Below are 17,280 nucleotides of genomic sequence, written 5' to 3' on the forward strand. Positions count from 1 at the left end.
GAAAATCTTCAAGGGTTCCTAGACCCGTAAAATCATCAAGCTTGATACCTCTATCATTGACCTTATGCTTATTATTATTATTATTATTATTATCATCATCACTACTAGAAGCATCACTATCACTATCATCATGTTATTTCTTCTTTTTCTTGTTATCAAGCAATAATCGTGAGAATGCATTAAAACATCCTTCCGTACTATCTTGTAACCTTGCGAAATCATCCGCGAATTTTTTTATAACTTCCTCCATAATTATGTGAAATAAAGAGAATTAAAAGACCCCAAAACGCACAGGAAAAACCAACGAAAATCACAGCACAACTTGGAACAAAATCGCACACAAAGAGCAATAAGTATCAAATCGAACCAAAACTGACACAGTTACGGAAAATAGTTCAGTTTAATAGCAAAAGAACTCGAAAAATTATAACATTCTACAGGAAGAAAGTAGACAAAATTTCACCCAAATTCAAAAAAAAATCATTGAAAAGACCTCGTAACGAAGGAGAACGAGCCTTCTGAAGTTGACAGAAAAAACTGATTTTCCGAGAACAAGTACGATTTGAACGAGCTATAAAAAGATCAAAACCCCCTGAAATCTGATACTAATTTGATTTGGATTTAAACCCCTTAACTTAATAAAGAATCTAAAATCACACAAGTAACACAAGCCTTCCGAATTTCCTAAGAAAACCAAATAATTTAAGAACAACAAACCGGATATGACTTTGAAAATGACCACTCCTGGAACGAATTCAATGCCTATTCAAACTACCTAGACCACTCCTGGAACTGAGTATTTTGATAAACAAAACTTAGACTACTCCTAGAACTAAGAATTGAACGTTCTAATTATCAAAATAACTCCTTGAATTGAAAACTAGCAAAGAAAAATTTAAACAAAGTTAAACAATTTGTATTGAAATTAATCTGATTTTCTTATCTATCTAAAGCCACGAAAATTACCCCTATATATAGACATAGGAGGCAACTAATTCTACTCCTACAAGGATTAGGACAAACCCCTAACCTTGTTCTCCAAATATCCTAACTAGAATAGAATTACTACTTCTAACTAGAATAGGAAAACTTATCCTAATCAAACTCTAATTAACTAATAACTTTCCTAATAACCTTAGGAAGTTTGTAGCAACTAAATAACAGAAACTTAATCGTATCCTAAGTGCTTAAACCAAGAAAAACCCTTCCAAGTGAAAGGTAAAAACTTCCAAGAAAAACTCTAGAAACAACTAAGGATAAAAAATCATTCTTTTCATATTGTCGCCACCACACCACCACACGCGCCACCCAAGGTGACACGCGCCACATCAGCGTGTAGCTAGGCTCAATCCGGTGCCGGGAAGCCGGCGCGTGGGCCCCATCTAGGCGCGTGGCCACCGTGCTCCTCGCTGGAAGTGAACTGCTCCATTTCTTTTTCTTTGCAAATCATGCTTCCTTCTTTCCCTATTGAACTAGTGGACCTTTCCTTGTTTATTTCTTTGTTTAGGCAGCCCATAATGAAGCTATTTGGACCTTCTAAAAGTGTCTTGGACCCTTCAAAAGAATTAGCCTCTTGATTCACATCATTACCATGACTCCTTACAAATCTGCCAATGTGTTAGAAATATGAGATAATTAATATTATTGGAAAATATATGTGTGATATATTTTCCGTATTGATCCTATTAAGAGAATTACAAACTTTCATATGTGGCTGGCCAGACCGTGTGGTCTGCCACAATTATTTATTTATTTTTTTCCACCTTCCAACCCCAACCTCCACCACTTCCACCACTACCACCACTTCCACCATCGTCTTCATCTTCCCCTTCTTTATCGCAAAAATCGCCGGCCAAATCAACCCAAATGTCGCCAAACCAACCAGAAATTGCCGGCCTCCGTTGTCGTCTTCGTCTTCGCCTTCTTTGTCGCATAAATCGCCAGCCAAACCAACCCAAATCGCTGACCTCCGCCGTTGTCTTTGTCTTCGTCTTCTTTGTCACATAATAATGGAGGTCGAAACTATTCGCAGGTATTATCTCTCCTCTAATCATCCCCTTAATTTCAACCTAGATTTTCTCACTCAAATTGTTAAATTTTGTAATTTCTCAGCCGAATTGATGAATTATCTAATTTCCTCACAAATTCCGGAACCAATCCCTTAGTTTCCTCTTTCAGATTCTGACACTGTTCTTCAAGATTTTGTTCAAGCTCGAAGAAAAGGGTTTACTCAGTCAGTAGGGGTTACTTGGTCAGGGTTACTAGGTCGTTCAGAGATTACTTGGTTAGAGGTTATTGGTCGGTCAGGGGCTAGGTCGGTCAGGGGTTAGTCGGTCAGTCAGAGGTTACTAGGTCAGTCTAGATTACTCGGTCGATCAGGGATTACTCGTTTGGTCATGGATTACTTTTGTGTTAGCTGGACACACGGTGTAGCCAGCCACACACAAAAGTTGCTGAGAATCACAAACTTTTACCCTAAATTATTTAGCAAATATATTTAGGTTTATTTTTGTTAAAGATGTTATTTAACAAATATATCGTAATATATTTTTTAGGAAGATTGTTTTCTATCTTATATCTCTTTCCCCCTAAATTTTTCACAATAGAAAACGAGGAAGAATTTTCAGACATACTATATGACTGTACTCTTCCTATATTACAAGAACCTATTTTACGTGTTCCTACTCTTCCTAGTACTTATTATCTGATATGACCTTAAGATAATCAATGACGCGTTAGCAAAAACAAATATCTAATGATGAAGTGATACCCAAAATTTAATCACGTGTAAAGATTTTATCATTTCACTATCTTTAACATCCTCACTCACCAATTTAGCTACAATATTTCCAGTCGTAAGCTTGCCAGAACCATACATAACTCCTGGATAGACCGCCACAATGGGAACCCCCTCTGATGCAGCCTGTAATGCTATCTTATCAGCTGCAACTTTCGACCTCTCATACTCCGTACAAAAGAACTTCTCATGGTGTACCTATAAAATAAATCAACAGTTTCAATAATTTCGGTTAAGACCCAAGATTACCAAACTTTTCAATATACCCATCATAATTTTCATCATAAGAGTGAACTTTTTTAAAACACTAAATTGGTAGCATAACATAATAAGTCTATTCTACATTCATCTTTGATTTGTGTACCCAAACTATTTATGACAATTATTTAAGAAACGGAGGAGGTGTTTTGCTTCTTAAGTCAGATTTTATAAAAGAAACATCATCCAGTTCAAAAACTAGAACTATAACTATGTAGACAATGTTTTATACAATTATTTCGACTTTGCATTGACCTGACAACCCTGGCCCATACCCGATGATCCGACGCGAATAAACTGACCCGAATGACCCGTTCTAACTTTGCATAACTTTTATAATACAATATTATAACAGATGGGGGAGAACACAAGGGAGAGAAACCCAGAAGCCCTCAAATCAGAGCCCACAATGAAGTTACATCATAAAACCAATTGGCAATAGGAAAAATAGCCCATTTGGGTTATAATTTGAAAGACTTTTGTTTTCTTTTTCAATGTAGGACAAACACTACTCACCCTTGCACCTAACAATCTCCCCCTCAAATGTAATTACTAATACGTACACATTAGTGTAGGTAGTACTACCTATACCCCTACCATAAATATATATACCAAATTTTTTCATTTCATAAACTTCCTTCATCATCTTTATTCTCTCTCTTCAAATCCACAATTCTTATTTTCTCTCTCTAAACTTCCAGCGACCACAATTCCTTAGTTTCTTTCTCCTCAATCAGTCATATACTTCTTGTGCTACTTCAAAAAAATTTCAAACCGATTGTAATTCGCCATTGTTATCAACGTAACCGAAATCTTCTCACATTTGACGCCGGAATCATATCGCCGGAAATATTGCAGTCGTAAAATTTGCCTTTTTTGTTTCTCTAGATCTATAAAATATTGGTAAGAGTTTGTGATTTTATGATTTTTTTTTTTGAAAGTAATATAATTATGGTTGGATTATGTTAGAGTTTTGAATTCTCTAGTTTTGTGTTGAAATGATTCATGGTATGTTCTTAAATTATAAAATTATTGGACTCAAAAAGTTGAAATTTATGTAAACTATTGTAATTTTCTGGATCAATTGAGTTATTTCGTAGGATTACTAAGAATTTAATTTTTCTTTTGATAGATGTTCGCTATCCTTATGATAGATGTTCATTCACATTTTGATATATGATCATTTATGATACTAATATTTTATCATTAACATGTTAGTAGATGATGATTAGAATTTTATAAAAGGTTCATTTCTATATGCATCTTTAATTTATTTTTTTTCAGTAGATTCAACGAATTTCGGTATGAATTTGTATTTGTAGATGCTCCATATATTTTGTGTGGAACCGATTTCTTAATTATTCGCCACTGAAAATTGAATATAGTGTATATAATTGTGCTAATTAGCTAAGTTTTCGTAGAATTACTTAGATTTAAATTAGTTTATAGTCGAAATGACTTTTCGATAAATATTCATTTTCATTTTAATATATGTTCATTAAAGTATTAGTATATGATCATTTACGTTCTTACCTTAGATCAACAAAGGTTCAGTCTTTGAGAAAAGACTACCTTAGTTCTATATACCTTTTCCTTTAAAAAAAATAATCATTCACATATTAATGAATGCATACTAGGATTTAAACAAAATGGTCATCTAAATTTAAATACGTACATGTTCATTCTTATATCGGAGATATTCACATAGACTAAGATAATACATGTTCATCCTCATAATAATATATGCTCATGATCGTCATTTGAATATTATACTACATATAATTTAACTCTGATATTGATAGATGTTTATTTGAATATTAATACATAGATGTTCATTGGATATATGTATTCACACATATATTTATGTATGTTTATTCACATATTAGAAAATGTTCAAAAACAAATCACATATTGTTCATTTATCGTAGCACTTTGATGATTCTATTTTTAAATATAATATAATCTTATAGTATTTTATTCACATATAATATCAATACATATTAAGTTGTATTTTGACTTGTTGGATTACTAATTAATGGTCATTATTTACACATCAACAAATGTTCATTTTGATTTTGATATATGTTCTTTTTCATATTGATAAATGTTCATTTAGAATTTAATGCATGTTCATTTATATATTAACAAATGTTTATTTAGATTTTATACTTTTTCATTATCATATTGAAATATTTTTATTAATCTATAGTGTTTTCATTTTTTATTATGTAATTGTTATTCATGTGTAAATGTTTAAATTTGAATCCTTAGATTTCAGGTACTTTTATTTGTAATGTGCTCATGATTGTTATTATTATTATTTTATTTTTTTTGAAAATATTGATTTCTTATTATATATACAGGATAATCAAGTAAGGAAGTTGAAGGCGACATATATATTTTGCTCAAATTATATTTTTCAAGGATAACACACAAATATCATATGATTAGAGGTGCAACAAGGAGCATATATCTATACACACTTTATTATACCAAATGTATTAAATAATGTTCATTTAGCAAGACATATATGTAGATTCAGAATTTAAGAATTCACTTTCATGTTTATGAAACGATTACATGTAACAATATATAGAAATGTGTCATTATTGTAATTAAATTAAATTTTTTTCATATTGAAATATTTTTTAAACAACGTGTTATTTAAATGAATTGAATTATAAGACGTATGTATTTGCATACATTTTACTCTTTTACTTATACAAAGCTCTTGAAATGGACATTTGATGATACAAAAATGAACATTTATTGAAACATGAATAAATAAAAAATTAATGTTTGATGATGCAATACTTCTTATAATAAAAATGACTTGAATGCAATAATCCTTATAAATAAATTTGCTCTCATTGTTATTTTATAAAAATTTCTAAAAATACAACTAAGAAAATATATTAATTTGAACAGAATACTCATTGTTAAAAAAATGAACAACTTATGATACAAAAATGAACATTTATCAATAAAGAAATGAACATATTGTAAAAATTTACAGGAAATTCATAGATGAAAAGGGGAAGGAGCGAGGCACGCGCGGAGGGTGGGGAGTGCAGGTAGTGCCCCCTACTATGGGGTGTAGGTAAAAGTTTGTACGTCAAGTGTGAGCCTATACACTCTTCCTTGAACAGATTCGCACTCAGAACCTAAAGAGCCCGGCTCTAAGGTGAGGCGTTAGTCACAGATGATCCTTAACGCCATAAGATCTAATACAGACTATGCCCCTATCAGATGGTGCGACTAGATCAAACCTAGCTCGTATACCAGTTTGTTACAACAGATGGGGGAGAACACAAGGGAAAGAAACCCAGAAGCCCACAAACCACAACCCAAAACGAGGTTCCATCCTAAAATCAATTGGCAATAGGAGGAGTAGCCCGCTTGGGTTATAAATTGAAAGACTTTTGCTTTCTTTTTTTAAATGTGGGACAAACACTACTCACACTTGCACCTTATTAACAATCTCCCCCTCAAGTGTGAGCTTATAATGTGGGACAAACACTACTCACACATACGCCTAACAATCTTCCCCTCAAGTGTATAGACAATGCCCACATCAGATGGTGCGACTAGATCAAACATGGCTCTAATACCAATTTGTTATAACAAATGGGGGAGAACACGACGGAGAGAAACCTAGAAACCCACAAATCAGAGTCCACCACTTCCATCCTAAAACCAATTGACAATAGAAGGAGTAGCCCGCTTGGGTTATAAATTGAAAGACCTTTGCTTTCTTTTTTAATGTAGGACAAACACTACTCACACTTGCACCTAACATATAACATTATCACTAAATATGCGTAAATTGTACTTTCATTTCATTCACCTGATTCTCGTCAGCAATGACACCACCATCAGTAGGTCCAAGAGCAAAAAACGACGACGTATAGACGATCTTCTGTATCGAGTTACTTTCTTTACAAGCTTGAATCACGTTCTTCAATCCACCGACATTAACCTGCAACCAAATATCTATTAAAAGTCAACCTTTAAAAATATTACTCCCTAAAAATATGCATTAGAATATGTCTTAAATCTATTAACGACTACCATGGGTCTCACAAACCGGCCAATCATTGTTACTAAACCATGTAAAATATGTGTTCTTATTTGTTAATTTCTCTAATAATCTTTCTTACATTAGTTATAACAATAATAATAAGGAAAAATTGATAATATTAATCCCAATTTTGAATCATTTACTTTTATTAATCCCAATAATCCATTATTTTCTAATAATCCTACTTTTAGGGGCGTTTTCCAATAATAATCAACAAAACAAGTATAGCTTAATAGAGTTAAATTGTAAAAAAAGATGGGTTTAAGTACGTACGGTGAAGAAACGAGAAGGATCAGGAAGCCAAGGCTCGACGAGTGCGGCGGAGTGGATTACTAAGTCACAACCGGAGACGGCAGCGAGTAGGGAGGAGAAGTCAGTAATGTCGCCAAAGTAGAATTCGAAGTGGGCAGCGTGGAGGGAAGAGAGGTTGGTGGTTTGGCGGTCAAAACCTCGGACTGAGTAGCCATGGTTGAGTAAGGCGTGGCAGAGTTTACCACCTAAGAAACCTGATGAACCTGTTACAAGTATCTTTTTCATCTCCATTGCCGGGAGAGGGGAGTTTATGTAGTTTGATGTACTATTCCATAATATATATAGTGATACTATAAACTCAAGCAAAAAAAAAAAAAAAAAAAAAAAAAAAAATTCTGATTCTTAACATAATTTGTAACATATAGTGTATTATACACTATTCAACAAGAATTTATTTATTTTTAGATTATTTTATCTAATTATGAAGCTTGCCATGAAAGATATATGTTGACTATTAAGAAAAAATTATTGCGTATAAGAGAGAGTGAATTAATAGTGTGTAAAAAAGAAATTTATTTACAAGTTAAATACATAGTTTCAAGATATTTATTTGGTTAGAAAGAAGAAAATGATACTCCATATACGTTTTTTGGTCAAATTACCTTTCATGGCATGGGACTTAACCTAGTATACTATATGGACTTAACCTTTTGACCTACTCGATGCACATGACAGCTCTAACTTTTTGTAAAGGGCCATTTTTAAAAAGCGGGGCACTTAAAAAAAAAAAAGGGAGTATTATGTGTTTGTTTATATATCATGTATATATTTAATTTTTTTGTATCATAGATCATACTCCTTTAATTTTTTTTTTTTTCCCTTCCCAAATACAATTCATCATGTAGTCAAAGTTTAAAAATTCTATTTATATTTTATAGCTTGTCTACTGTATAAGAAAATATACATCATGTGTGCTTTTATCACGTTGTTTCAAGTTATAATTTAAATATATTTATGGTCAAAGACATGGAGTGAAATGTATCACACAACCCATTAAAAAAAAATTAATAATAATAATAAATAAATAAATAAAACACTTCTTTCTTACCCCTAGTATTGAGGTATGCTAATTAGTGATTAATTAGTCTAATACTCTAATATAAAGTACGATTATATATCTAATCCGTGAGACTATAATCATCAAGTTAAGAAACTCCAATGCATTGGATCCAGATATTTGCATAGTAAAACTTATACTTCGTACTACGTAGAATAGAAAAACCAAAAGACAACTTCTTGTCAAGTTGTCATGAAAGTCATATTTTACTGTAAGTGTTTTTTTGTGAAATTTTTTAAGCTCGTCAAGTCAAGTCTTCAGCTATGCTTTAGTAGTTTAGTTCAACAGCATGTAGAATAGTTACCCTGTTTCTTTACTCGCACCACAGTCAGAGTCTCATGACATATAATTTGAGAAAGAGATTAGATGATGTAAATAGATGAATTAATAAAAATAATTAATACATAGTTACACAGTACATGATCTTATTTTATTTCCGGTGTAATTTATTTTATTTTATTATTATTTTTTTTTGATAATGTTATCGTTACCTTCTAAAATTATCTCTTAAAATACATACTTGACATTATGCTTACAAGCAAAAGAAGACATTCTATTTTCATTTAACACCTCAATATATATATAAAGATGTCAAAAACTTACCCGAACCGAAAGGTTTACCTGAAACGAACTGTTTTCAAACCGGTTGAACTAGAATTTTTTTTATCCGAATTTTGTTTGGAGTCAACCCGGAGTTAACTTGAAACCGAGTTCACCTGATAATGTATGATCCAAACCCAACTTGGAGTCGACTCATATTTAATCCAAAAACAATCAGAACCGATAATTCAAGATCTGAAATCAACCTAGCCCGAAACAGAAATTACCCGAAATCATTTACACCCGAAAAATACCTCTTTTTATCCGACCTTTATTTACCCAAAAACCAATTAAACCCAACCCGAAACTACTTATGGTCTAATTAAACCCAAACTATTATTAACACATATCAAGTTGCCAATTAATGAATGATGTTGATAAATATATAGTCGCTAAAACGATAAACGCAAAACTCTAATAAAAAGACATTTTACAATGACGTGATAATCACCCAGGCCAATAAGGCAATACGCAATCATTTTCTTTAATGACTTGAGCTGTCAATCTTATGCTAATTTTGATAAACCAACAAAAAACTTAAATGAAACCCAAAAAATGATACAAAGTACTTCAATAACAAAAATGACATGACTGATATGCTATAGGTGAAACCAAAATGACTCGAATTGAAATTGACCCCAATTCGAATTACACAACCCAGAAGTCAAAACTAAAATAATTCTAACTAAGAATGAGCTAATAACTGAAGTAACCAAGCTCAAACTTTAACCAAAACTAAATTGGTATGAACCGAGATTTAATCAAATCCAAAATGATCTGATCCAAAGTCTAATAAATCCATTTTGACCCAAATAAATTTGATAAAATCCGGATCCGAGTTCATTTGAATCAAATTTGACTTGACCCAAATTCGATTTGTACCCGATCATACTTGACCCAAATTTGACCCAATTTTAGTTAAACTCAACCCGATTTGATTTAGTCTAATAGGTTAAAATGACCCATCATTATCCGACCCAAACATCCCAACCCAATGTGGGTCGACCCGAACTCTATCTGGGTGCCCGATTTTACACCTCTAAATATATATGTAGGTTTGATCTGAAAAATATATATGATATTTCATAAATTAATTTAAGACAGAGATTAAGAATTAAAAAATATGTAAGAGACCATTATGCTAAATTAGTACAAATTTAAGGCAACTTAAATTTAAACATGAATGAAGTGCCGTGCAAGGTTGTTTGAGTGAAATTAATGGGTACTGAACTTCAAACTTTCAAATAGTTGGACCATTATAAAATTATGATAGTTATTGATTATTATTGAGAAATTACTCCTTGTGCCTAGGGTGCTAGTACAAAAACAGATTCCGAGTTGGTATACGCATAAATTGCATATCTTTTTATCGATCTTCTTCAACTACTCATTCACTAAGGTGTTGTGCATTGAAATATGAGTATTAGTAATTGCTACAACGCGAAAAAAAGAAAAATGTGTTCATGATGAATTGATTAGTATAGTAATACAAAGTAGTATATCATTTTAAAGCGTTATTGTATGTTAGATCATATCGATGTCACTCAATTGTATAATCATAGAATTATACATACTTTGTAGTAATAATTAAGAACCTAACTGCCACTATTAATTTTGATCTAGATAGATTCATAAAATAACAGGTTTTGTGTGTGGCTGGCCACAGGGGCTAACACACAAGTAATCCCTAACAAAGTAATCTCTGACTGAGCTAGTAACTCCTGATCGAGTAACCCATGACCGATCAAATAACCTCTAACGGATCAAGTAACCCCTGACCGAGTAACACTTCCAACCTAGTAACCCCTGACTGACCTAGTAACCCCTCTAACCTAGTAACTCCTGACTGACCAGTAACCCCTCCAACCTAGTAACTCCTTACCGACCAGTAACCCTTGACCGACCAGTAACCCCGACCTAGTAACCCCTAATCCTACACCACCTCAAAGCTTTAAACTTCACCACACCACCAACTGCTTGTTGGGTTTCGTAGTGTCCAACACTACGCGGAATGAAACCCTCCCAATATCTGCACACAAATTAAAGCAACTAAACATGCATATTAATTAGCAATCACATAATTAATTAACAAAGAGATAGAGAAAGACGATCATACCCTTGATGTGTACTTCGCTCCTTTTAGAGCTCGAACTTGAAAGCGTAAAGCTCCGCAAATGCGCAAGCCTCCAATGGCTCTCACCCTCGAGACCCGACCCGGACGGCTCCTACCCCAAAGCTTAGTCGGGGCTATACCAAAATAATACTAGAGTACTAAGAACTTAAAGGTTTGTCACCTATTGGGAGATGCCTTATTGAGTTCAACTCAAGTGAATAATCCTAACTCCTAAAGTTGGTATTTATAGGCAAAGGCTCCCAAAAACTTCAATCATCTTTCCATGTGGGAGAAATGATAGAGTGAGAAAAGTAAGCAATTAATTTAATTCCAAATTAAATTAAATTATCTATGCAATAGTCAAATGACAAGTGTCAACATGAGGGAGGGAATAGGTAAGGAACCACAAACCCATCCTTGGAGAGCAAGCATACACCCACCAACTCCATGTGCATGGCACACCCAAGCCTTGGGCCTCAAGGCATGCCATGTGGTATTGTTGGCCCTTTGGCTGGGCTATTTGCCTTGAGCACCAAGGCCCGGCCTTCGGTGGCTGCCTTGTGCTCTCGGCTGGGCCGATGCGATGCTAAGACCGTATGCCTTGACTTGTTGTTTGACTTATTTTCTCGTCTTTTCGAATCCTAAATTCGACTCGACATACGCCGCTCTAAGCTTGACATCTGACGTCTTTGTTCGTAATACTCTAATGACTCATTTAATCCTTCGGATTAATTCGTCGTTTTGGTTCGGTTACTCGATTGGGTGTCACCCGAAGGGTTCAGTCAAGATTATGCTGTAATATTAATTATGCATTAATATTACTGATCGGAAGCAGCCTCCGGCTAGGCATTTCGATCACTTGACTTCACTGAATAATTAGCTTTTTAAGAATTTCGAACCCTTTGTCGAAATAATACACTTATTCAAAGGACACCATTCCTTTTAGTGCTACACCTCACTCATCACAAAACCCAGACCCCTGCTGCTTTACATTCACTCCCGTACCCACTGCCCCACGCCACTAACAACCACGCCACCACCAACTCCCATACCCACTGCCCCATGCCACTAGCCCCAGCCCCGATACGCCACGCCACCAGCCCAGCTCCCCACCCTACCCTTTTCCCACTACAACAACAACCAAAACCCTACCCACCACCAGATCCCCACCCAACCAGACCTACCCAAACCATACCTAAACCACACCCAACCAAACCCACCACAACAGCACAACAAAAAATAAAAATAAAAACACAAAACAAAAAAAAATTAATTAAAAACCTTAAAAAAAATAAATTAAATCGAACAAATACCTTTAAAATCAGCAATGACTTCGAATTTAACTTCAAATATGACTAAAAAGGTCATCGACCATGAAAACTCTAGATCTAGAGTTTTCATGGTTGAATTTGGCCTTAAAAATCTCTAACTTGTTTTAAAAAAAAAACCCCGACAACAAAAATTTTCGACGACAGAGTACGAGGAGAGAGAAGTACGGAGTACGGAATACGAACGCAATTTTCTGGCGACGGTTAGAGATAGAAAGTTAGATAGAGAAAATGAGAGGTGTGATCTGAGAGGAGAGATCTGAGAAGAGAAGAGAGAAGGAGAATTTAAAAAAAAAATTGTGGCTGGCCACACCGTATATGAAAGTTTGTGATCATAAAATCCTATTAAAACTAAAATCTTATCATATTTTTTTGTTAAACAAAAAAAAAATCTTATCATATTTGGAACCATACTTATGAAAAGTCATACCTATGAAAAGTTCATTATTCTTCATATTATTTTCTTCTTCTAAACATTTACAAATTGCATATCTTTGTATTTGTTTATATATCGTGTATATATTTGTAAATTTGTTTAGGGTAAAAATACCCTAAACACGTGACCTAGGTAAATGGTGACACGTGTCCCCTAGGCTAGCGCTCAAAATGAGCCAACCAGGGCATGACACGTGGCATTGGTTATCGTTAGGGAAATGCCAGCTTTAAGACCCAATCCCGAGGAGCCGTAAAAACGACGCAACTCATTTACTTAGGTTAAAATGACCTAAGGAGGGAACCGCACTCCCACAACCCTATAAATACATCACATTTATGGCAGTGGGAGCATATTTTTCACTATTCATCAATTATTACAGCATTCATTGTCCACATCTCGAAAATCGAGAAAACTACTTTCTACTTTCACTTTTCATTTATTACCTTATTCCGACACTGACTTGATCGTTGGAGGCGAAACTCCGATCATCCGAAGCTTTCGTTGGTTTCAGATACAACGAATCCGATGAGCCAGTCTTGGTGTTGTAACTTTTCCGAATGACATTACAAAAAACCCCAAAACAAAATCTATTTACGTTATCAAATTATTATAGATGAGATACGTTAACATAGAATATCTTTATTTTATAATTTGTTGACAAATTAAGAATATAAAATTGAGTTAAAATCTTTTTAATTTTTTCGTAGGAAATGAACAATTTATTTTACAGATCAATGATTGGAGATATATAAAGGGAATATAGAAGATTTTTGAAATTTTATTTTTATGCTAGCTAGATTTCCTGATCTTTAGATAAAGAAAAAAAAAATGCAGAGGATCCAACAATATTGTTGAAACCTTCCAGTTTGGTGATTTTCTATTTACACTAATAATTTTCAATTGAATTGATTTAGAAATATGAGGGAAAAAAATCACTAATTTACTATGACTCTAGGTTGTTCTTTATTTTTATTTTTGTAAATTAGTTATCTTTTTTTTTTTAACTTATTAATTATTTATAAAACAAAGAAAAAAATGTTTAATTTATTAAAAGTTGTTGTTATTGTTTTACTTTTTTTGGTTGTTAAGGGGGTAAGACCATAATTATTTTTTTCAATTACTAATCTTGTTGTTTTTTCTTTTAGACCCGACACGTGTACTTTTAGGATAATACTCTTCAAAATCGAAAAGACAATAATGAGCTAAGCTAGATCATTACTGGAACTGGATGCCATGAATAATTAATCATTTACTCTGTATTACAATAACTAATTGGGAAAGCTTCAAAACTTTTTATTATGAATACAGTGACGGCTAAAATACCAAAATTAATTTTCCACTAAAACTTATGTATAAATTAACGAATGCTAATCTTTTAGGGGCACATTAAATTATTCAATCTCCTTTTCCTCTTCTCTATTATTGTCTTTACTTATTTCCGTATAAAGGATTAATTTCAGTTAATTATTTTTTTTTCTTCTAATATATAAATGAAATAAAATGAAATTATCTTATGTATGTAAATTAACTTGGTGGAGTTCATAAAGATTTTAATCTTAAAATCTAATAAGATTATAGATAAATTTTAAAAGTATAGTTTATAGTGATAAAAGCATAATCTATTACCAAGACTCATTCATAATGGAGTTGTAGAAGCTAAGTGTAAGGTTTTTTATTTTTTTATTTTTTTTTTCCTTTTTTTGACGGATACTGTAAATTAGCAAACAAACACCACAAAAATATGATTTTCAATAATATGTTGGTCTAACTAATTCCTCCCAAAATAAATATACCAAATGCTAAATAATAAAGTGTAATAATTAGAGGCAGGTTCTTAGTTCAAATAAATAAATAAATTATTAGAGGCGGGTACATTAGAAAAATAAGGATTGCAACTTGATTTCGATAATATGTTGGTCTAACTAATTCCTCCCAAAACACATAAAACACATGCTAAACAATAAAGTGTCATTAAAGGCGGGTCCATTAGAAAAATAAGGATTGCAACTTGATTGCGATAATATGTTGGTCTAACTAATTCCTCCCAAAACACATAAAACACATGCTAAATAATAAAGTGTAATTAAAGGTGTTTAGGGTAAAAATTACTCCAACACGTGGTTCAATCCTAAGGTGACATGTGACCCAATAAAAAGGCTGATGTGTGTCACAATAGGAAGATGACATGTGGCAAAAGAAGAGAGCACCTGAATAGGAGAAGACCTCCATTATATTAGGAGGCCCAATTCCCGAGAGAAGCGCCAAAACAGCGCCCCCAAGAGACACGTGTCCCCACTTGATTGCGCTGCCAATCAGTGCCTTCCTTATTAGGGCACCAACTCTAGAATGCACACGTTCCCACCCCTAGCTGGGACTTCTTAACGTTCAATGGTGTTCTGTAGCTGTCTTCACTCTCTATGGGTAAGTAGGTATCCCTTTATTGAGTAGAAGAAAGAGGGGTTTTGATGGGTAGGCTTGTTGTGCTTTAGCCCTTCTGCGGGTTTTCATCGAGGAAAGAGCAAGACCAAGTCAATGATGGGAGGGGTGGATTGAGACATATCATAACAAAGGCATACAAAGTGCTCTAACTTCTCTCTACTTTCTCTCTCTAAAAATTTTTGTTTTCCGGTCATTAACTCGATCGTCGGAGGCGAATATTCCATTAACCGGAATATTCGTTGTTTTGCAGGTGTCTATGATCATTTGGACATATTCACGACCTGTATCCCGAGGGATTTCAAAAAATCCCGAAATATTTGGCACTGTCTGTGGGGATACACGTCTAAAATGGCTAAAGATGGTCAGACACTCGGTTAAGGTCTGAACGGACATGTAGAGAATATTGAGGTTAAATTAATACAACATCGATCCTCTGACCGCTTCATTCCATGAGCCTAAGGATCCATTTGTAACAACCGGCTCCTTGCAAGCCGCTTTGGCCAAGTTCCGAAAAGAACTTGACGGTAGGTTACCCTCTTTTTCTAGGCAGTCTCTCGGAAAAGAAGGAGAGGGCACCAAGAAGAAACCCCATGGCAAGGCGGCCAACACTGAGAATGCGGGAGCTACCCCGTTCAGGAGGCAGCCGATGTCCTCGAGGGTGCCTCGGAAGAACTGGTCGAAGCTCATTGAGAAATCGAAGTCCGCTGGGGGGTAGACCAAGCAGCCTCTCAGGCAGCAAGATGAGTCGTCCCAGCGCTTCAAGGATGTTAGAGACTATCTCAAGCACAAACAGCAGGAGCGAGACCGGTCCTACTACTCGGACACAACTTCCACTCTCACCAAGCCGAATGAATTGTCACCCCATACCCTCTCCAAGCATACCAGTTTGGCCAGAACAAGCAAAACTCTAGCCCATCACACTCAAACACCAATCCCTCTACATCATTCAGTTCAATTTCAACCTCCCCATGATTATGGTGCAAATCTGCCGCCTACTCCCCTAGTGTATGGGCAATAAGGGCAGTATGGCGAGCCGTACGACCAGGTAGCTTACCTGGCCGGACCAACCGCTCAACCTCAACCCATTGATTGGCAAATGCGCTTGCTGACCCTAGGTGATAAGGCGCCTCCGTTTTCTCAAGAAATTCTCAATTCTCTCTACCTAGGAAAGGTCAAAAGTATACTTGTGGGTGCCTATGATGGTACAGGTAACCTTGAAGAGCATATCTCCTCGTACAGATTTGTGATGTACTTGCAAAATGTGGATGATGCCACTTGGTGCAAATTCTTCCCGGCTAGTCTCAAGACTGGTTATGCCGGTCAGGTGCATAAATTGTTTTACAACTTTAAGTTTGTTTTTCGTTGGAAACTTCTCCTATAACAACTACCCCGAAAGACTAGTCTTAACTTGGCAACCATTGTCCAAGGAAAGAAAGAGGGTTTGTGTTCATACGTCCAGAGGTTTAACATGGCGAAAGCGCAAATTCAGAATTTTCTGGATGAAATGACCTACTCGGAGTTTCTTCGAGGATTAAGGAACAATGGTTTCAAGTTTCATCTGATCAGGAAAATGATTCGGACATACGCATGATAGAGGGTTTTAACACGCCGTTATATGCTCAAATCCCTATCAACAAAATTTGTAAACACTCGACTAATCCTAAACACTAATATAGGGGTAAGTCAAGGGTTTGTCCACGAGGAATGGGAGAGAGGTTGCTAAAATCTAGGGTCAATCTACTTCGAAGCTAAGAAAGGTGTTGATTGTGTAAGCTATGGTGTCAAAGCAAACTAAATCACTAGAGAAATTCAATATCAAAACACTAGGGATCAGGATCCACATGCAATCAAGATCGGGA

General features: G+C 34.7%; 1 protein-coding gene across 1 annotated transcript; it reads right to left on the bottom strand.

The window, feature by feature from the left end:
- Positions 1-2,561: 2,561 nt before the first annotated feature.
- LOC110696566 (putative dihydroflavonol 4-reductase) lies at positions 2,562-7,758 on the bottom strand. Its single transcript, XM_021873903.1, has 3 exons — positions 7,410-7,758; positions 6,903-7,034; positions 2,562-2,995 (listed from the first exon to the last, which is right to left on the bottom strand). Exons 1-3 carry the CDS (start codon positions 7,677-7,679, stop codon positions 2,753-2,755), a joined length of 645 nt encoding a protein of 214 aa, XP_021729595.1. The 5' UTR covers positions 7,680-7,758; the 3' UTR covers positions 2,562-2,752.
- Positions 7,759-17,280: the final 9,522 nt, after the last annotated feature.

The sequence above is a fragment of the Chenopodium quinoa genome, unplaced genomic scaffold, assembly GCF_001683475.1.
Source record: "Chenopodium quinoa cultivar QQ74 unplaced genomic scaffold, ASM168347v1, whole genome shotgun sequence".
Taxonomy (NCBI): Eukaryota; Viridiplantae; Streptophyta; class Magnoliopsida; order Caryophyllales; family Amaranthaceae; genus Chenopodium; species Chenopodium quinoa.